We start from the raw sequence: 21,410 nt of genomic DNA, 5'->3' as shown, positions 1-21,410 counted from the left end.
CACACTGAGCCCCACAGATGGGCTTGCCTAGCATAGCAGTGTCGATCAGCAAAGCTGTCCACCAAGCGTGAGCTTACAGAGTGCGTTGGAACCAGAGGATATGCTGGATCCAGAAGACAGGGCAACTTCTCTTGACACAACAATCTAGAGGGCATCTTCTCTAAGCCAAGATTTGTCAAGGTGTGCTCCTCAGCCACCTGTATCAGAGTTACCTTGGGTGCATGCTATAACTATGATTCCCAGGCCCTGTTGCAGACTTACTGACTCAGAATTCCTGGGGATGAGGCCCAGGAATCTTTTAACCTTGTTCTCTAAGTAATTCTGATGCCTGCCAAAGCCCACCCTGAGCTCTTTGAAAGCAGCAGTTCTCCTTGCCTAATTTTGAGCCAGATCTGAGGGAGGAGTGATAAGGAAATGCACTTTTAAGGCTGATGGAAATATCACTTAACTCATTTACTACCAATCTGTAATGGCAACTGCTCTACACAGGAAGTTTACTAGAAAGATACGGCTGATATGCTAAATTTGGGGAAAAAATGTACACAGGTGTGCTTTCTTTTAACGTGCTGGAAAATCTGCTTGTGAATTATAAATTTAAAAATCAAATGTAATTTAAATCTAACAGAATCCTTTCCTACCACAGTTCCTTTTGTACAGCAAATCATGACACCTTAAATTACTTGCCTGTTGAATAATCATTTTCAGACCTTGACCTCTTTTTTGTTTTGTTTTGTTTTGTTTAATGAGTTGCCTCTGGGTTTCTCTCATCTCCTCCCTAGGCATATGTTTCTAAATTATCTTTCAGAGGCTGACTGCCTTTCCTAGTGACATGCCAACTTCTCTCTCCCCTAAAACACACTGCTTCAATTCCAGATAATGATCCAAAATGTTGGACAAAAGGATGTTTCATGTCACCTTCAAACCACTACGCCCCAAAAATATTTTCCCCTAAAGGCTTCCTTATTGGTTTCTTAGTTGAAACAAGTCTATTCAGAAGCAACACAAGAACCAAATGTCACTTTCAGTGTTAATCAATGTCGAAAGCCCTGAGAGTGGTAAATAGTAGTTGGTAGATAGGAGTGCAGTTTTGCTTTTCCAGAACCTGGATTCCTCAGCAAATAGATGGGAGGCTGAAAAACTACAGAAGCTCAACAATTTTTCTAAATTAATGATTCATTTCTCCTTGCAGCACTGCTGCTTCAAAATGTCCCTTTACGTTAGAGAAAGAAGTAAGTGTTGATAAGTGTTTGTTTGCTAAGAAAAGGAAAAGGGTTAAGAAAATGTTTTCAGACAAGAGTGGCTACCCTTCATTTCTATATATAATTAGGGATAAGCAGGGTGTTTTGGAAATGCTGGGTAGAAAAATGACACTCAGCTCAGGCAGACTGTCATGGGCAAGTCAGACTGTGCCGTCCCAGAGCCTTTGCGCATTTCTGGGTTCAGTGCAGTTCAGAACAGAAGGTATCACTTCATTAGAGACTTTCACTTCGCTGGGCTCTTTCAGCTAGCCGGGCCATAAAAAAGGGAGACACACCAGAGCAGCCAAAATGGCTGGTTTGCTTTTTACCTTCTGTATTAGACGCTCAGTTTGGAAGGCAACGTGCCTGGTGTCTGCAGATGGCTGGAGGAGGCAGACCTGGACATGGGTATGGATAGATACAGATGGGAGGGTCATGCCAGGCCCAGGCCTCTCAGAGAGATCCATGGGCGCACATCTCTGTGGAGCTGTGATGATTAGGAGAAATGGGTCAACCCTGAGCTCAGCGAGCCTTTGAGCCACACTCCTCAACTTTAGTTGGAAAGATGAGACATATACCTAAGACTTCACAGGTGCCCTTTTACAAATAATTCCATATTCCTGCACACTGAAGTCTGCCAGGCCCAGTGGGTGACAGCCATTCTACCTCCATCATCTTACTTAATCCTTATAAAAACCTCATGTTAGAAGGACTGTCAGCATTTCCAGCTCACAAGCAAGAAAACTGAGACTCAGAGAGATAAACTAACAGGCTGAATCCACTTTTCCTTACATTGGTCACTTACTCATCTCTGGTTACTCTCTCACCTTCACTGAAGATTTTAGCTTCTGTCTTACTGTCGCTCTCCCAACATTAACTGCTGTTGTTATTGGTGGTTTCAGTATCCAAGAAGATGTCCCTTCCATTACCCTGCCCTCTCATTTCCTTGACACCATCTTTTCCAGTGACCTTATCCTCAACTCCAACTCAACCATTCATTCTCTTAGTTATCCCCAGTAACTGCAGCTCCTCCATGACCCTAACTTTAGCTCTCCCTCTCTCTGACCACTACCTCCTATATGTCCAGCTTTCGTCATCTGGGACCCCAATTCTAGCAGTCGTTTGATTCCACCCAACCTACAAGCCATTGACCACACCACCTTTTCACTGGTTTTCATCCCCCTCAGGTCCCTGTCTCCCTCCTTGCAGAGCTTCTCTCTCATGGGTAGTCTTTATCATCATCCTTGCACACATCAACTCTCTTACCCTCCTCTTATTTTGTCCTCCTCACTGGATGAAAGCCTGACCTTGGTTGCGTCTAGCTCTCCACTACTCCGCTCCCGCCTCTGCACAGTTAGCACGGCTGGAGAGCACACACCTGCACCGAGCAGGCGTGCTGTAAACTCACTACCTCCAACCTCAAGTAGTCCGCGGCGCTCCTGGGCAACTTACCCTCCTCCCTGTCCCAGACAAGCATTTCCTACCTCTTGAGTCTCAGTTTTCTAACACTTCATCCCCCTCCTAGTTTCCTATTTTACTTGGAAAATAGAGCTCATCGGAAGAGAAGCTTCACACGGTCGCACCATCCACATAGTCTACTTCCATCTGTGCTCATGGACTCTCTTCCCTCTTCTCACTCTTGCTGCTCCTGTCTAAGGCCAGCTCCTCCACTTGTGTGTTGGATATCAGTCCCTTACGGCACTCAAGGACATGGCTCCTGCGCTCTTCCTTTCTCTCCCCCGCCCTGTTAATTTCTCCCTTTCTCTGTTGGCTTAGTATACAAACATGTTGCTATTGTCTTGTCTTAAGAAGGAACTCCTCTTGACTCCACTTCCCTCTCCAATTACTACTCTAGTTTTCTGTTCCATTTTATAGAAAAACTCCTCATTAGACTTGTTTGCACTCATAGTTGACAGTTGTCCTCCTTACACTCTTTCTTATTCCATTCAGTAAGGCTTTCACACTCTACCCATTGCCTCCACTGAGACTGTCCTTTCAAGGTCACAAGTGACTTTCATATGCTAAATCCAGTGGTTGGTTCTCAGTCCTCATCTTACATGACCTGTTAGGTGCTTTGACATAGCTGATCACTTCCTCCTCCTTGATACACATTCTTCACTTGGCTTCTAGCATAACATACTTTTCTGTGGTTTTTCTTCCTGAATGAGTACTTTTGCATCTTTGTTGATTAATTCTTGTGTCCCTGATGTCTTAGTTTTAGAATGCCCCAAAGATGTGCCCAGTCCTTTGAATTCTCCTGTCTGTTTACACTCGTTGCCTTAGTGATCCTAAGGTCATTAGATACCATCCATACGCTGATGACTTCGAATTTTATGTCTTTAGCTCAGCCTTCTCTCCTGAACTTGAGTCAAATATATCCAGTTGCCATCTTGGTATTTCCACTTGGATGCCAAATAGGCATTTCAAACTTAATGAAACTGACTCTGGACCTGATCTTCTCCACCTTGTTAGTATTCCCCAACTTTTCAGTTGTCCAGGACAAAAAATCTTGGATTTATCCTTGATTCCTCTCTTCCTCTCAAAACCGACATATAATTTAGTAGCAGATCCTACCAGCTCTATCTTCTTTTAAAAAAAAAAAAAAAATATATATATATATATATATATATATAAAAGATCTGACCTCTTTTCACCAATTCTACTATTTCTGCCTTGGTCTAAGCCATCATCATCTCTTGCTTGGACTAACCAAGAGACTCTTAACTGGCCTCCCTTATTCTATGATTCTGTCCTGGTCTTCTATAGTCTATTCTCCATACATCAGTCAGACATTTAGGAAAAGTAGTCAGGTCATGGCACTGGTCTGCTCAAACCCTCCAGTGGCTCCCCATCCACTCAGAGTAAAAGTGGAGTCATTATACTGTCCTATAAGGACATACATTATCTAGCCTCTCCATTCTCTCACTGATTTCATTTCCTGTGGTTTTCTCCCTCCCTCAGTCCACTCCAGCCACTCTGACCCCCCTGCTATTCTTCAAACACACTTGGCATGGACTAGACCTTTGTACTAGTTATTCTCTTTACTTGGAATGCTCTTTCCCCAGGTCTCTACATGAACAACTTTTTTAACTCCTTCAAGTCTTTGCTCAAATGTCACTTTCTCAGAAGCCTTCCTTGACTGTCTTTAAAAAATTGTAACCCTTCTCCATTTGCAATCACCCTTTCCTGCTTTTTTTTTCATAGTTCTTATGACTATATGACATCCATACATGTTCTTTATTATAATTATTGTCCCTATCTTTCACTAGAATGTAAGCTTCTCGAGGGCAGGAATCATTGCTGTTTTGTTCACAAATGTATCATTAGAGCCTAGAATATTTCCTGGAACATGATAGGCACTCAATAAATGCTTGTTGAATCTATTGGAGCAGTGTACTTGTCTAAGATGACATAGCGACTAAGTGGTAGAGCCAAGATTCAAGACAGGTCGGTCTGACCCAAATCCTGTGCTCTTCCCTCTCACCATGTTTCCTCTTGGTGAGCAGCATGTTCCCTTCTACTTAACACACTTAAAACTAGAGACTTAATTGGGGCTGACCCTCAACTAACTTGGAGAAATAAAGGGTGGGCTGGGATATGGATATTTGAATACCCAGCAGATTCTATAGTGTAGTAGATGAGTGCACAGGTTTTGAAGTCAGAAAGACCTGGAGTTTGAACTACTTTTTTACTACTTGTCAGTTGTGGGAAATAGAACAAGGCATGTAACTCTTCTGCATCTCAGTTTTTAATCTGTAATACTATACATATCATATAATGTTTGGGAGAATCAATACCAAAACAATGTAAAATGCTTAGTGTAGTTAACAGGAAATAACACAAATAACAAAATAAATAAAAACCTAAATAAATAAAAATTGACAATAAAAATAAAGCTTGTAAATGGTAATTTTAATTAGTTACCACCTTATTTTGACCACTGATTTCAAACTCTAGACTTCTTGCTTTTTGTGGTTTTTAGTTACTGGACTGGGAGCAAGACTGGCTCTTGGAGAGGAGAATACAAAATGCTGGAGAAACCCTTGATTCTTCTCTCTCTCTCACTCATGTCTAATCCCTATATTAAAAATATACTCCGAATTTGTTCACTTCTCTTCATCTCTGGTGATCACATCAGCCCTTCCCAGGGTAGCACCTCCAGTTACCACACGCAGGTTATCAGTATTGAGCTTGATTAAATCTGTAATCTTGCCCGTCCCCAAATCAGTCTGAATGATGTTGTTCACCTTGATGACATCAGAGTAGTGGATAGTGTCAGCATCACGGCTTACCAAATGAGATATCTTTTTTTGTACCCACAAAGATCTTTCTCATTTTGCACAACTTACACTTGGCCTCTTTAGGAGTAACACAGTGAACAGCAAAGTGACCCTTGGTGTGATAGTCAGATGGAAATTTTCTCTAGTCTTGTCAATACTGATGATATCCAGAAAACCAGCAGTGTAGGTTATATCAGTGTGGACCTTGCCATCCATCTCAGTGAACTGCTGTATGCACATCTTCTTTACTTAATCTCCTGTTAGGGCATACTCAAGTCTCTTCTTAAAGAAAGTGACAAGGGACCACCATTCTTAGCTTGTGGGGACTGCTGGATGGACACAGAGTTAGCAGACAAGTCAAGTTTGTCCAGATTCAGGGCTTTGAAGCTGCTACATGCTGCAGTGCTTCTTGGGACCGTGAGCTGTAGCTGTGCTGGGCATGGAACAAAGAGGCACTAGAGTTTTGCCTTTTCCAGAATGCCATATAAGTGGAATCATATAATATATAATCTTTTGAGACTGGCTTCTTTCACTCAGTATAATTCCTCTGAGATTCATCCATATTGTTGAATGTGTTAATAGTTCATTTCTTTTTATTTCACATCTACTGCATGCACGTATCAGTTTGTTTATACGTTCACTCATTGAAGGATTTGGTTATTCCCAGTTTTTGACAATTATGACTAAAGTTTCTATAAACATTCATGTACAGGTTCTTGTGTGAAGATAAGTTTTTAGTTCTCCAGGGTAAATATCTAAGTGTGGGATTGCTGAGTATTTAGTAAGTATATGTTTGATTTTATAAGAGCTGCCAATTACCACCAACAAATTATGAGAGTTCTGACTGCTCCATGTTCTCTCCATGGTCAATTTATTTTCTGTGTTGTGGTATCTCATTGTGGTTTTGATTTGCATCCCCTAATGGCTAATGATATTGAGCATCTTTTTATGTGCTTATTTGCCATCTTTGTATCTTTTTGATGAAGTGTCTGTTCAAATCCTTTGTTAGTTTTTTTAAAAAACTGAGTTTCTTATTATTGAGTTTTGAGAGTTCTTATATATATTCTGGATATAATTCCTTTGTAAGAGATAGGGTTTGTAAATATTTTCTCTCAGTCTGTGGCTTATCTTTTCATTCTCTTAACAGTATCATTCAAAAAACAGAAGTTTTAAATTTTGGTGATGTCCAGATTTATCACTTTTTCTTTTATGATTATGCTTTTGGTGTCATAAGCTAAGAAATCTTTTTTAACACAGGGTCTCAGATGTGTCCTCCTGTGTTGTCCTCTAGAAGTTTTATAGTTTACATTTTGTATTTAGGTCTATGAACCATTTTATGTTAACTTTTACATAAGGTGTAAGGTACAGGTCAGGGTTCCTTTTATAGCACATGGATATTTATTTGTTCCAGCCTCATTTGTTGAATTATTATTCTTACTCCATCAAGTTGTTTTTGCATAGTTGTCAGAAATTGTTGACCATATTTGTATGGGTTTAATTTTGTGCTTTCTATTCTTTTTCCTTGTTCTGTATATCTGTTTTTTCACTAACACCCACTATCTTTATTTTTATAGCTTTGTTAAGTCTTAAAATGAGGTACTTTGAGTCCTCCAACTTTACCATTCTTAAAAAAGTAGTTATGGCTTTCCTCATTCCTTTCTTTTTCATATTCATTTTTTGGATAAGCTTGTTCATATCTACAAGAAATTCTGCTTTGAATTTTATTGGAATTATGTTAAATCTATAGATAGTTTGGGGAGAACTGACATCCTAACTGTGTTGAATCTTCCAAACCATGAACATGGTGTATCTCTCCGTTATTTAGGTCTTCTTTGATTGCTTGCATTAGTGTTTTATAGCTTTCAGCGTCTAGAGTCTACATATGTTTTCTAAGACTTGTATAAATATTTCACTTTTTAACTATTGGAAATATTTTTTAAATGTTTGGTGTCTAATTATTCATTACTGTATATAGAAATATGATTCATTTTTGTATGTTAACCTTATATCCTATGACCTGGCTAAACTCACTTACCTGTGCTTTGTAGATTCTTTGGAATTTTCTACAGAGGTAAGCATTTTGTTTGCACATATGGATTATTTACTCTTGAACACTTAAGCTTAGAAGCATTTATTAATATGACTAATAAGATGGTCAGTTAGATGCTTTTACATTGGCTTGAAGATTTACAAAGTATTATTTCTAGGAACAAAATGTTGCTAACAAATTTTTGCTGGCTTTCAACCCAAAATTGTTTGCTCAGAGTGTTTTATTTGGTCAGTGTATTGAACAGTTTTTAGAATATTCATCCACCATTTATTCCTTGTGCTCTGCTCAACACAGATATTAACAGAGATTCTTTGATTTTTGATTGGCCCAGAATTTCTTCCCTTTCCTTTTGGTCCATAAATTTCACAAACTCACTTATTATTGAGATGAATCTCTGGCTTTAACACAGAAGACAAACCAAAATGATCTAACATGTTATTTTGATACCTTGAATTTTTGGTGCTGAAGCTATTATTTTGACAACACCAATTTTAGGAAATTATTAGTTTGTTTGACTTTGGTTAAAAACCCCAATTCTCAAACTTTTTCAAAGCTACTGACAAACTTAAATCAGAAGAGAGAGAGAGAAGCTCGTTATTCTGATTGGTCAAAAGTTAAATGAATTTCTCAGACTGATGCTGTGGAGACACCCACACAATACAGGATAATTAACACTTATTCCTCCATGGAGACCTTAGAAATTAGATTGAAAAAGAGTGTGGGCCTCAAATCCACACCCGCCTCTCTTCCCTTCAGAGACCCAGTTAGGGGGAAGGAGTGTTTATTGAAAGCTCCAACTGAAATACAAACGGAGATAAATCAACATACATGTGCATGCTGTAAACCTAGGAGGTTTTCTGTTTTTGACATGTAGGCTGAGTTTTTAAGAAATGATTACAATAAAAGTTTTCTAAACATTGTAGTATTTCATTAAATGGTCACAGTTACCTTATAAAGCTGATAGTATAATATTATTCCCAAATAAGAGGAGGACAGAGAATTGATCATTGGATATAGCAACTTGGAGGTCATTGGTCACCTTGATGGGAGCAGTTTTGAGTGGAGGGTGTGACTGGTGAGGATTAAAGAATGGGAAGAGAGAGAAGAATTGAAGCCAGTAATACAGACAGCCCTTTTGAGGAGTTTTATTAAACAGGAGGGCAGAGAAATGGATAAGTAGCTGGTGTGAGAAGTGGAGTCAAGAGAAGCTTTCTCTTTTCTTCTCTCTCACTCTTCCTCCCTTCCCCCCTCCCTGCCTGCCTGCCTTCCTTCTTTCCTTCCTTCCTTCTTTCCCTCCTTCTCCTTAGGGGAGAAACCATAATATTTTTTATGTTGATGGGAATTTTCCAGTAGATAATTATGCTGGTCATTGTATATGATATCAGTATATCATTGTATGCATCCAGTAATTCAACAGTGTATATGACAGAAGATTATGTATAGTGTATAAATAGAGGAATGAATTTGGATGGAATCACATACTGTTTATCTGTAGTGGGAGGGAAGGTAAAGTATGTGAGTGAGGCTGCTAGTAGATGGATGCATTGGTGGTAGGACCCTGTAGACATTTTCTTTCTATTGTTTCAATTTTTTTTCTAGTGAAATAGGAAGAAAAATTATCAGCTGAGAGTAAGAATTGGGGAGAAGGTGATGGAAGTTTGAGGAGAAGAGGTCTGAAATAGATTTAGGGAGATTTAAGAGTAAATTGATTAAGGAGACAGGATATTATTGCTGAAGAACAGTAAGAGCCCATTTGAAGTTCATGGTTAGCAATTTAAAATGAGACCAGCTGATGTGGCTGATTCTCTGTAACCACATTCACGTCCCTGGGTGCCAGCAGACAATTAGATTTTACCAGGATTGTATTTTTTTGCCAAAAGATAGAAGAAATCAAGAGAGAGGCAGAGGAACTGAGATGTATGTGGGGGAGATTGTAATGATAGTCCATGGAACTGAGGCTGGTATGAAGGGAGACAGGACTTCCAGGGGAGAAGGAATGTGGAAAGACCCAACTATATGTTGTCTACAGGAAACCCACTTTAAACATAAAGTTGGTGGTTTCCTACAAAATGAAATATACTTTTACCATATGATCCAACAATCATGCTCCTTGGTATTTACCCAAAGGAGTTGAAAACTATGTCTACACAAAACCGTGCATATGGATGTTTATAGCAGCTTTATTTATAATTGCCAAAATTTAGAAGCAAGCAAGATGTCCTTCAGTAGGTGAATGGATAAATAAACTGTGGTATACCCAGACAGTGGAATATTACTCAGTGCTAAAAAGAAGTGAACTATCAAGCCATTAAAAGACATGGGGGAGCCTTAAATGCATATAACTAAGTGAAAGAAGCCAATTTAAAAGGCTAAAAAATACTGTGTGATTCCAACTACATGACATTCTGGAAAAGGCCAAACTATGGAGACAGTAAAAAGATCACAGTGGCCAGGGGTTGGGGAATGGGAAGGATGAATAGGTGGAGCATAGAGGGTTTTTAAGGCAGTGAAACTACTCTGCATACCACAATGGTAGATATATGTCATTATACATTTGCCCACATTCACAGAATATATAAAACCTGGAGTGAACCTTAATATAAAGTATGGACTTTGGCTGCTAATGATGTGTCAGTGTAGGTTCATCAGTTGTAACAAGTGTTCCACTCTGATGGGGGATGCTGATCACGGGGGAGGCTCTGTGTGTGTGAGGGCAGGGAGTATATAGTAACACTCTGTACCTTCTACTCCATATTGCTGTGAACCTAAAACTGCTCTAAAATATAAGGTCTATGGATAAAAAGATGGTTAGATTAGTGAGTTGGAAGTCTTGGGGGCAGGCAAAAGATTGACAGAGTTGGGATATTAGAGGGAGATATAAATATTTGATCTCATAGTCAGAGATTATGGAGAGTTTGCATTTATTGATCATGACAGGTATAGGCTCAGGTAGGCTCATCGTGACTAAAGTAAGACCACTGGAGGAGATGAGCTCCGAAAACTGAGTCAGGGCGTTAAAAGGATGGTCTATGTATATATTAAAGTATCAAGAATTTAAATAGCAGGAACTAAAACCATGGAGAAATGACAGGGATTGACCCATTGTTGCAGATTCCAATGATATGGAATAATGGGTGACAGAGTCGGATGAAATATGGTTCAGAACTCAGTGTTCTCAGGGAGGAGAGAAGGAGAGAGGTCTGGAAGTCATAAGGAACAGCAAGAGAGATATGTGCTCCCTCCCCCCACTTCTCTAGGCCCAGTGGTATGAGGACTGTGAGAGGAAAGCCAGCCCCCTGCCTGGGAGGACTGCAGGGGAAGTGTGTCCTTAGGGGTGCCTGTCTGCAGAAAGAGCAAGAAGGTGACACATCTCTAAGAGGAGGGGGCAATGACACGGGGGGTTTTGCTGAGGGGAGACTATGCCTTTTGGAGGGTGAAGTAGGAGCGTATCTGGAGATGAAGAAGCGGGGTGTGAGGACAGAGCGGGGCATACGAGGAGCCTTGTGGAGAATCAAGTGCACGTTCTGAGGGGTTACCTGGGAGGCAGCGATGACATAAGAGAGTTTAAAACAATTACTGAAATTATACTGTGAGGATTTAGTGAGGTAAAGCAGGTGAAGCACACAGCATGCGTTGGGCACATAGGTCTGGATCAGTACCGTTTAGCTAAGAAAGGACTTGAGAGCCTCATCCTGCCCTCCAGCCCTCCCTTTTGCACATCTCCCACTCAGCTGATGGATGAGAAAACTGAATGTTAAGACTTAACACACATGGCTGAATCCTTATTAATTGTAACTGGAGTCACTGAAATAATTAATGGATGTGAAATGCGGGGTAAGAACCTGAGTCTAGTGCTCATTATTGCAGATGAAAATTGAAGAGTTTCAATCCATGTTTTAGCTTTCATGCATACACTTGATTGTTTCATTAACCTTCACCATATAAATAAGCCCGGGCTCCAGAGGATCATAAAAGGCAAATATCCTTCAGCATTTAATTTCCATTCAGGAACTCAGATCCAAGAAAGGTGGTTCAAGTCCAGCACATGAATCAACTAGCCAGCATTTCTTGCCTTGGCTTTCCCAGGGGGATTTACACAGCCCTTAGGTGTTCAGAATCCAGGGTTCTGACCCCAGGGTGGGGTGGGTAGGGCTGGCTCCTTGCTCCAGTGACCCTTTCAAAGGCGTGACTCTCAAACTGTAACACTGGTTACTCACTCCCTCCTTGACTTCATTATCTGTTCCCTGCAGGAGGCCTTCCCTTATTCATCCTAGACTTACTCCCTGCATTTACTAATGGGTTCTCTGTGTCCTAAGTGTTTCAGAATTTGGGAAGGATGATTGTATATGAGCCATTGGTGACCTTAGAATTTCTTGGGACGGGGCTGATCAGCCTTTGCATGAGAGAGATGACTGGGTGATTAGTGTTTGGTTGGGCTCTAGAATCAGAGTGTCCGAGTTCAAATCCCAGCTCTGCTGCGTACTGTCTTTGTGTTTGCATGTATAACTTAAGCTTCCTCTGTGTTCTAGCTTAATCTGTATAATGGGGATGATACTGTTTTCTGCCTCATGGAGTCATTGTAAACTAAATAAGAAAAATCCATATAAGTTGCTTAACACAATATGTGACAAGTATCTGCCAATATTAAGATACATGTGGCTTGTAGGTTAGCAGAGAGTGTAAACTTGGAAAATTTGTCTCTTTCAGGGTGTTGGTCTTCAAGTGCCATTTCTAACAAAGCAGACACACCCATTGTTGGATTTAATTTCGCAGCTTCACCTGTGTCAGGCTCAGGTGGAAGGTGCAGGTAGCAGGACAGAAGCTTGGAGCAGGGCATTGGAAGGTGCAGGCCCCTGGGTGCTGAGCTGAATCTGCAGGTGACTGCACCGCCTTTCTTAGCCAGGCAGTGTTGACAGTGTCTCTGTTGATACTTTGGCTTCCATCCTGACTTCTGGTTTACTTAATTGGCAGCTACCGACATCGTTAAGGGGCTCCTTAAGCCATCACCATGACGTTGTGAAGTCCCAGAAGTAATGGATTGCTCTGCTTGTTGGTTTTATAACAAGTCCCCTCTGATGGATTCAGAGGCTTGCCTAAGGAGAATAGAGGCTGTCTTTCAAGGAAACAGATGAACAACTCGAGTATTTTATTCTAATTCAGCAGGTATATTTGAGCACCCACTGTGTGCCAGGCACTGGGGATAGAGACCTAAATAAAATACAATCCTTGCCTCTGAGGAACTCAGGGTCTTGCTAGAGAGAATGACAAGTGACTAGGTAAGGACCACAGGGTGACGTAAGTGTCTTGGGATATACCACCCAGCTACAAATATGGGGAACTTCCAAGAGGAGGCAGAGTGTGAGCCCTGAGGATGGGTAGAGGCTAACAGGGGCGAGGCAGGTGTGGGGAGGAGAGTAACAGGGAATGGACATTCCAGGAAGAGGGGCTGGCAAGTGCAAAGGCCCAGAGGGCAGAGAACATTCATGAACAGGTGGACTGTGATGGGTATCAGCTACTTTAACCACAGATGGTTACGCATAGGTTATGCACATTATCCAGCGCTTTATGTAACTTCTCATAACTAAATAAACACGAACACACTCATGTATCCAGAGAGGAATTCACCTACACTCTCTGCACATCCTTATCCAGATTAAAGATGCTGCTTGGTTCTCATTTGCTGAGCTCCCAGAAGAGCCCTTCCTCAGCTTTCTGCTTTTTCTGCTGGAACCACAGGGAACAGACACAGGAAGGCAGGTCTGCCTGTGTGAACCTTGCCCCCACCCCAGCACTTCACAGCTCCAGGCCTCCCTGGAGGCTCCAGGGCTCTCTTCCCTCGCTCTACACACTCTCTGTCTTTGTCTCTCTCTCTATCTCCTTCTCCTTTCCCTTTCTCTCTCTTTCTCCTTCTCCTTTCCCTTTCTCTCTCTTTCTCACATATCACTCTGTCAACCACAGGTCAGTGCTCCATGGTAGAGGGATTGCTCAAAGCTGTGACTCAGGAAATTAGTCAGGAGGTGTGAGTTGAAAGAGAAGGAGGGACCCTCAGGAAGCCCCATGGTTCGCTTACATAGAAGCAGCCCCACCTTTCCCCTGCCTTCCTGTCCTGCCCCCGCATGGGGTCGACCTAAGCATGTTTAGTTGGTCTCTGTACCCATTAGAATGGGAGACAGCATTAAAGCATATGACTCTTACAGTTTTTGCTACTGCGGTATTATTTATTGAATGCTTACTATGTGCCAGACCCTGGGCTGAATGCTTTACATATTTAGCTCATTGAATTCTCATGACAAACCTAGGAAGTAGATACAATTATCATTCCTCTTTATAGAAAGGGGAACTGAGGCCCAGAGACTTCAGTGGCAGCTGGGATTTGAACTTGAGTATGGCTGACTCCAAATTCCATAATACTAACACTAGGCAGTGCTCATCTGATAAAAAATACCAACTGCTCTGGCACGTGCTCTAAAACCCTGAGCGCGACCCTGAAGGGGCAGTTTTGGGGTCCTTCCTGGTGAAGAGGAAGAGAGAGATGAGGGCCTGTTAGTAAGAGTCAAAGGTGCTTAAACCGTGTGAGGAAGTACCCTGTGTATCCACACCCAGGGGCAGGCCAGGGGTAAGACTGGCTGAGCCCAGAGAGCTGAGTTTGCCCCGCGCTCTAAGTTACCAGCAGGTGTGCTGGCATCAGAATATTGGGGGAAGTCATCCCTAATGGGATGTGCCATTCCTATTGCTCCCAAGGCCCTAAGCCTCTTATTTAAGTGCCAGTCTGTCCACTCCCCCCACATCCTTTTCAGTCTTATGACTTTCACTAAGGGGCCATCCACCTCTATTCTGTAACAGGTCCCCCTTCCCCATGCAGGATCACTGTCTTCATGATGAGAAGTTATGGGAATGGGTGGGAGGCAGAGGGTCTGCAGAACTTCCCCCTGTGGTGGCTGGGACACCTTGCAGCTCACTCCTCAGATACACAGAGAAACTGAGAGTGGCGGGATGAGGCTGCATTGCTTTTGCCATCTGAATTCCAAAGGGGGCAGCACGGTGACTGCTGTTCATGGTGCACTGGCTTTTAGCAAGCATGATTTTGGGGTCTGTTTGCTGTGTTGGAGCTGAGGCATACTGTATAGCTGCAGAGTGATGCTGAGTTAACAACTCTCTGTTCCTGGATCCTTCCAAAGCTTTCGTCCACAAGCGCACCTAAGCCACTTTGGTCCGTGGATTGGCTCATAGAAGAACTCATGTATTCATTTATTTATTCATTTAATCAACAAAAATGAATAGCGCATTTACCCCATTCTGAGCACTGTGCTAGCACCCTGGAGATAAATGAAGAGTAAGGCAGGCATGGTCTCTGCCCTCAGGGAGCCGACAGAGCAGAGAGTAAGATAGTGAAGATCCTGCAGCTAAGTGGGATGAGGATCTCCCCTTTTTGTGCAGATAGACCTGCATTTCTTTACATTCAGCCTCATAGTAATTCCTGGGAAAACATTACCTTCCAAATAAACCCACTTGGCAATCAGTAGAAAGAGTAAGAGTCTGTTAGATGGAAAGCTTGAGTGCTTTCCAGTAATCCATCCTTACAAAATGTTCCAGCCAGTTCAGCCTGTGCTTTCTGTGTTCTAGAAGCTGTGCCCAGCACTGGAGATGCAAGGAGGAGTGAGATGCGGTCACTGCCTATCCATGGTGAGACTAGACGCAACCCAGTTGTTCTAATATTATATGGCAGTGCTGGTCACTCATTCAACAAATAGTCATTGAGTTCCTACCCTGTTCTAGGCACTGTTCTCAATCTTTGAATACAGCCATAAGCAAAACAGACTCCCTGCCCTCGTGGAGCTTATGTTTTACTGGGGGCCTGGGGACTTCAGGTTTCTGTTTTACATTGGTGGTTAGGCAGGAACTCCCTGGAGAGCTGATTTTGTACGGAGAGTTGGTGAAGGAGGGAGCTATCTATGTAGATATATATGAGGAAGGAGCGCTCCAGACAGAGGGTCACTGGTACAAAGAGGGAGAAGAGTGCAAAGCAGAAGGGGGAGAGCATCTGGTGTTTCTGAGGACCAGCAAGGAGGCCAACTACTGGGGCAGAGTGGGTGAGGAGGAGAACGAGGGAAGAGGTGAGGCCAGAGGAACTGCAGGGGACAGATGGCCAAAGCCCTAAGAGGCACTTGTATCACTGTGGCTTTTTCTCTGGTGAGATAGGGAGTCATTGGAGGGTTTCAAGAAGCGGTGTTAGCAGGATCTGGTGTGTGCTTGAAGGGGATCACCCTGGCTGTTGGGATGGGATGAATTGTAAGGGGCAAGAGCAGAAGCCTGAAGACCCAGTAAGAGGTTGTTGCAATTATCCAAGGGAGAGATGAAGGTGGCCTGGACCAGAAAAGTAAGTGCGCAAGGGGGAGAGAAGTATACAATTCTAGATGTCTTCGAAGGATAGAGCCAAGAGGATTTATTGATGGATTGGACATCAAGAAAAAGGAAGAGAAGAGTTAAGGATGAATGAGGTTTGGGGACCAAGCAACTGGAAAGATCGTTACCATTTATGACATGAGCACTGTCTTAGATGAGCTCCTTGTTTAGCAGATGTTTCACCCCTCCTTCCCCATCTCCTTGAGACGAGCACACCTCCTTCCCCACTGGTAGGAAACTTGGTCATGGACTTGCTTTAGTTCATGAAATTACAGTGTGTGACCTTTAAACTTAGGGCTTAAGAGGCATCATGTATTTTCCCTTGTCTCTGTGGGAGTTCTGACCTCTGCCCTTGGAGTGCCCTTGGTTTCCACTGTCCATCCAGCCTGGATCCCAGAATAAGACATGTAGAGCAGCCTCCTCCTCTGACCCAAAGACTTGTGAACATGACAATAAATGTTGACACGTAGACTGCTGCGTTTTGGGGTGGTTTGTTACACAACGTCATTGTGGCAATAACTGAATGATAAAGGGACAGAAGTAGGCTGAGTGCTTTGGGACATCATCATCAAAGATGGGCTCTTAGCCCTGCCTGGGTGTTCAGGGAAGTTGCCCTGGAGAAAAAAAGTTGTGACTGGATCTTAAAGGATAAATCAGAGTTACCGAGTTCAAGAAGTGGAGGAAGCGTATTCCAAGTTGAGGACATAGCATAAACAAAAGCACAAAAAACATGCTATATGAATATGCAGGAAACTATGCAAGTAGAGGCACAGGGCAGCAGAAGATGAGTCTGGGGAAGTAGACAGGACCATGGAGGGCCATAGAAGGTTTTGTCTTCCATGATAATAAGCTTGAACTTCATTCCACAGGCAGTGGGGAGGCACCAAAGCTTTTTAAGTGGGAGAAAGGCCCGGTCTGATTTGCACTTCAGTGGGATCCTTCTGGCCCTATGTGGAGGACAGCTTCACCTATGTGGTGGATGCTCTTGTGATCATCTGATCAAGAAGAGTGGTGGTAAGGATGCAGGGATGAAAATGGCTTGGGGATACATTTAAGTTTTAGTACCAGCAGGATTTAAGGTACAGAAGGAAAGCCAGAACTCAGTATGTGGTGTGCTTTGGACGTCAAACGCTGGAAGGAAATTAGTATCTGATGGGATTATAGGTGAATTTTCTTTTTCTTATAAAGTTTCATTTTCTACATTAATTGCACATTTACCAACGTAAGCAAAAAAATTCGAGTGAGTTATAATGTTTAAACCTGGCTGTTTTCCTTTGGGTGAATTTGCTAAACCCTCAAATCTCAGTGTTGGAGAGGAGTATTCACCCTTGGTGCTGTCTTGGCCAGGACTGCAGTCTTGTCTACTTGATATCTAATAGCCTTGTTGTTTTTAAACATCAAATTAAAAGGAGATCCACAATGAGATTCAGAGCACATATGACCTATGCATCTTATTTGTACTTACAGTATATTGTGAAAACATTTCAGAGAAACACTAATTTAGAATTGGCATTAGCAGATAACATACCCTTCCAGAGGATTATGTCATGATTCACCTGATTATAGATTCAGGATAGTAAATGTTCAGGAAACTTTTTTTAAAGAGTAATTATAGCACAGCATATGTATAGAAGTAATGTTAAAAAATTTACTTGTGATTGCTGAAAAATGCTATTGATTAAGAGGGGCTAATGACTAGATGGCAAGGTAGGAATTAAAAAAATGTAGAGCCCTGCTAATTATAAAACAAAACCCCAAAACCAAATTAGGCAAATCAGAACTTATGATTTCTCTGATCAAAAGAGCATACACCGTTCTTTTCACCTCAGTGCCTTTGTCCATTGTGTTCCCAAGTCTGGACTGATGCTCGTCTTTACTTCCTCTAAGAACCTCTACTCTTCTTAAGACCAAGTGGAAGGTAACTCCAGGATGGCTTTCCTGATATCCCTGGGGAAATCCACTGTTTCATGCTTGGGCACCCACTGCATTATATTCTTAGGGTCCAGTAGACCTGTCAAAGTGCTCTCTGTATTTTTGATACGTTCATACTTGACTAATTAACTTCATTCATTTGTATATCTCAGCCCAGGGCATGCCACATTATAGGACTTGATAAATGTTGCATAAAATGACCATACATATACTGTGATTCAAGAATTTTATTTATGGGAAGCTGAGGCACAAGTAAGTGCTGGTGTGTGGCTACCAGGGAACAGATCTAGGAGGTGCGAATGGGGGTCTATTCTTGGCTCTCAGAGATGGTCTTGGAGCCAAACTTGCCTGTTAAAGGCTCATTTTCTTGTGCATAGCAAACTGCACTGACTTTCTAAAAGTCCCGGAAGACACGGGTAAAAGATGAGTAAGTGATTGCATTTAAATAAGTTCAAATCTAATCAGGAAAATAAGATTCTAGTTTTTTGACTGATTTATCCAAAGAATGACTTAATAACACTTGGAAGTAGGACTTAAAGCTGTTTTGTAAAAATAAAAAAAGAGAGAGACCAAGGCTTTGATATGCTTTCATTTCTCTCTACAGCTTCCATTGTTACCTATGTGCTGATGACTCCCAGGTTTTTACCTCCAACCCCAACCTGTATTCTAAGGAACGGATTTCAATATCCAACTGCCAAGTGGTCATCTACACTGGTAAGTCCCACAGACACTTCAAACTCTGCATGCCCCAAGCTGAACACATGGGTCTTCCAAACATCCAAACCCGATGTTCTGCTTTCTGCTTCAGGAAATAGAGTCCCCATCCACTGAGCCTCCTGAGCTAGAAGTCCTGGGTTCATCTTTGTCTTTGCCAATTAGTTACCAAGATCTATGGATTCTGATCTAAAGAATCTCTACTGTCTGAGCCCTACTGCCCACACTCACAGTCGTGATCTTAATTCAAGTCCTTATAATTTAGTGTCTGGACTTTTGAATTAACCTCCTGATTGGACTGTTTACCGACAATAGTTCCTTCTACCCGGATGCCAAACCACTATCCCCTTGGTTAAAAAGCTACAGGATAAAATCCATGCATCTTTATTACCATATTTCAATATACCTCCCTAAGATTAGCCCCCTTCCCTTAAACCCATCCAGCTGCGCCTGTCCACCAAGAACACTGGGCCGTTCACGCCCTTGCACATGGTATTCGTCTGCCTTTATGTCTTTCTTTCCCTTCTCCATTTGCCAAACTCATCCTTCAAGAACCACTTCAGAATATCATCTTTTTCAGGAATCCTTATCTCACATCACCAGGCAGTTTGCTGTGCTCTTCTTTGTGTTCTCATAGCATATTGCTCCTACTCTACTATGTTGTATTTATCCCTCAACACTCCAGTCTCCCCCATTGCTTTGAGGACAGGGTTCAGGTCTCTTCCACACTTGTAGACCTAGTACCTAGTACAGTATCTGGCACACAGAAAGAAGACCACCATTTGCTGAAAATCATTTAACCATTCTCAGGCCGTTTCCTCAACTGTAACATGGGAATAATCATCTCTTCTTAAATCCCAACTTAGATGTTGTTTATGAAAATGCCCTGTAGAAATGAGAAGCAGAAAGGCCTAGAGAAGTGGGGACTCAACAAGGGATTGTTAGTAAAAGTCCCTGGTTTTATGCATGAGGAAGATGAGCTGCAGAGAAGTAAAGTGACTGAGCCAGGGTCACAAGTCAGTTCCTGGTGGAGCCCCGGGTCTCCTCACTCAGTGCCCCCCATGCTGGCATTGCCCCCGAGGATCGTCTCTTATGGTGGCAAATCACCTGTGTGACATATGGTGTGCCCTGGGCAGAGTGTGACCACAAGGCTCCAAGCTATTTGATTCCCTCAAAAGTAATCTCTGAAATCTGACTACCGTGAGCACACTCCTCACATATTTGCTTTAGGTAAAGAAAAGATCCAGCCTTGTGTTTAAAATCTGCTTTCTACTTTTGTAATCTTAGAGGGAATACCATTTGGGGAAATAAACTCTTGCTCCTAGTTTTTTTTAAGCCAAATTAAAACATTTTTTCCACATTTCCTGGCTCTCATCTCCATGCTTACATTAAAATATCAGGTTTAAGCACATAAAAAATCAAGTTTCTGATGTGCTGCAGGAAGGTATTAGGTGAATTCTTTGGAGTATAAACTTTAAGCAAAATTAATAATCATCAGAAAAGAGAACTTGTCATCAGAAAGATTCTTGAGCTACTGCTTTCAAAGTATATGTAGGAGAAGCTGGAGAGAGCTATTAACTCAACAGGCAAAGCCCTGGTCTTCAACATGTATCAGTAAAAGGCGTGCTGTCCTTCCCCAAGGTGCAAACATGAGTTCTGATGCCCCAGGTCCAAGCACCTGTATTACTGGTAAATGGAAGTGTATTGTATTTCCAGGATGTGTGTGGGGGGGTGAAGAGAGGAAGAGAGAGAGAAGCTTAGCATCTCAGCATGGCCCTTCTTAATGTTCAAAGCACTTATCCATCAGTAATTAGTAAACCTGCTCTGCAGCCCAGAAAAACAGGTCATTATTATTAATTTCACACTGTAGGTATGGGAGATGGAAATAACATAATAATATGAAAAATAATCATGCTACCAAGCATTTGGGGAGTACTTTTCTGTTTGAGAATTGATAGTATTTAGAAAATTTTAGCCTCAGTCATTCTTACATCACTGTAATTTTAGGACTAGGTACACAAGATTAGTTTCCTTATTTTTCCTGGGCCTTATACCATTCTGCACCTGCGGCGACCAGAGCCTGTACTCCAACTCCTCCAGGCTCCTGGGGTCAGCAAGAGTGCAGACGGTACCATACCACCTGATCTGTCTTACTGAGAGCTGATGGAAATGTCCATGGCCTCCTAGTGCTAGGGTAATACATGTTTTGAAAGGAAACCTGTGCCAGGATATTAAAAGAGTGTTTATTATCCCTACACTGTGTTTGAGTGTATAACACTTAACGGTAGGTACTGATCACATAGTTTATAAATGAGAAAGAAAGAGAGAGAGAGACACTGGTTCATCAAGGCCTAGCGAGATTTCTGAGTGATGGAAACTTTTTTCCCTTTGCAATCAAATGCAGTTCTCTCAGTTTTCCTAATTGGTACTAAATGGAACTCTACCTGGAATCCAAGAGCTGCTATGGTATCTTCCAGCTTCTTACAATTCATGGGCTTGAAGGGTAGCAGAATCTGCCACCCTAAAATGTGCCACTTTGTCATAAGGATTCTTTTGAGCTAAAGGCAGTTAAGAAGAAGCAGATACAAGAAAAGTTCTCTGCCCTCTCCTATTTGGCTAAAAGCAGAACATAAATTTGTAAAGGGTGTCCCTCCTCCGCTCTCTACCAAGGAAAGCAGATGTTAATCACCAGAGACAACTCTAGACCCTTACCAGCCCAGAGACAGCACCAGAGGTATCTACGCAACAACCTTGTTAAGACTAGCTCTCATCTACTGTTAGTTTCCCCATATA

General features: G+C 42.1%; 2 protein-coding genes across 6 annotated transcripts in view; one reads left to right on the top strand and one right to left on the bottom strand.

Moving 5' to 3' along the window:
- The window catches only part of LOC309805790 (uncharacterized protein), a 460,110-nt gene that overhangs the window by 107,907 nt on the left and 330,793 nt on the right, over nt 1-21,410 (top strand). For all 5 annotated transcript variants that reach the window (XR_014294304.1, XR_014294305.1, XR_014294306.1 and 2 more), the window contains one exon: nt 18,508-18,617. Coding sequence is in view for 1 of the 5 variants with exons in the window: in XM_082624004.1 (XP_082480130.1) it covers nt 18,508-18,617 (110 nt within the window). In the remaining 4 variants the exon portion in view is untranslated. The remainder of the gene's footprint in view (nt 1-18,507; nt 18,618-21,410) is intronic.
- The window catches only part of TRPC7 (transient receptor potential cation channel subfamily C member 7), a gene marked incomplete at both ends in the record, with an annotated part of 124,448 nt that overhangs the window by 90,837 nt on the left and 12,201 nt on the right, over nt 1-21,410 (bottom strand). The window lies entirely within an intron of this gene.

Source organism: Mesoplodon mirus, assembly GCF_964341445.2.
Source record: "Mesoplodon mirus genome assembly, chromosome: 5".
Lineage (NCBI taxonomy): Eukaryota > Metazoa > Chordata > Mammalia > Artiodactyla > Ziphiidae > Mesoplodon > Mesoplodon mirus.
This window is presented reverse-complemented; position numbering and strand designations above follow the sequence as displayed.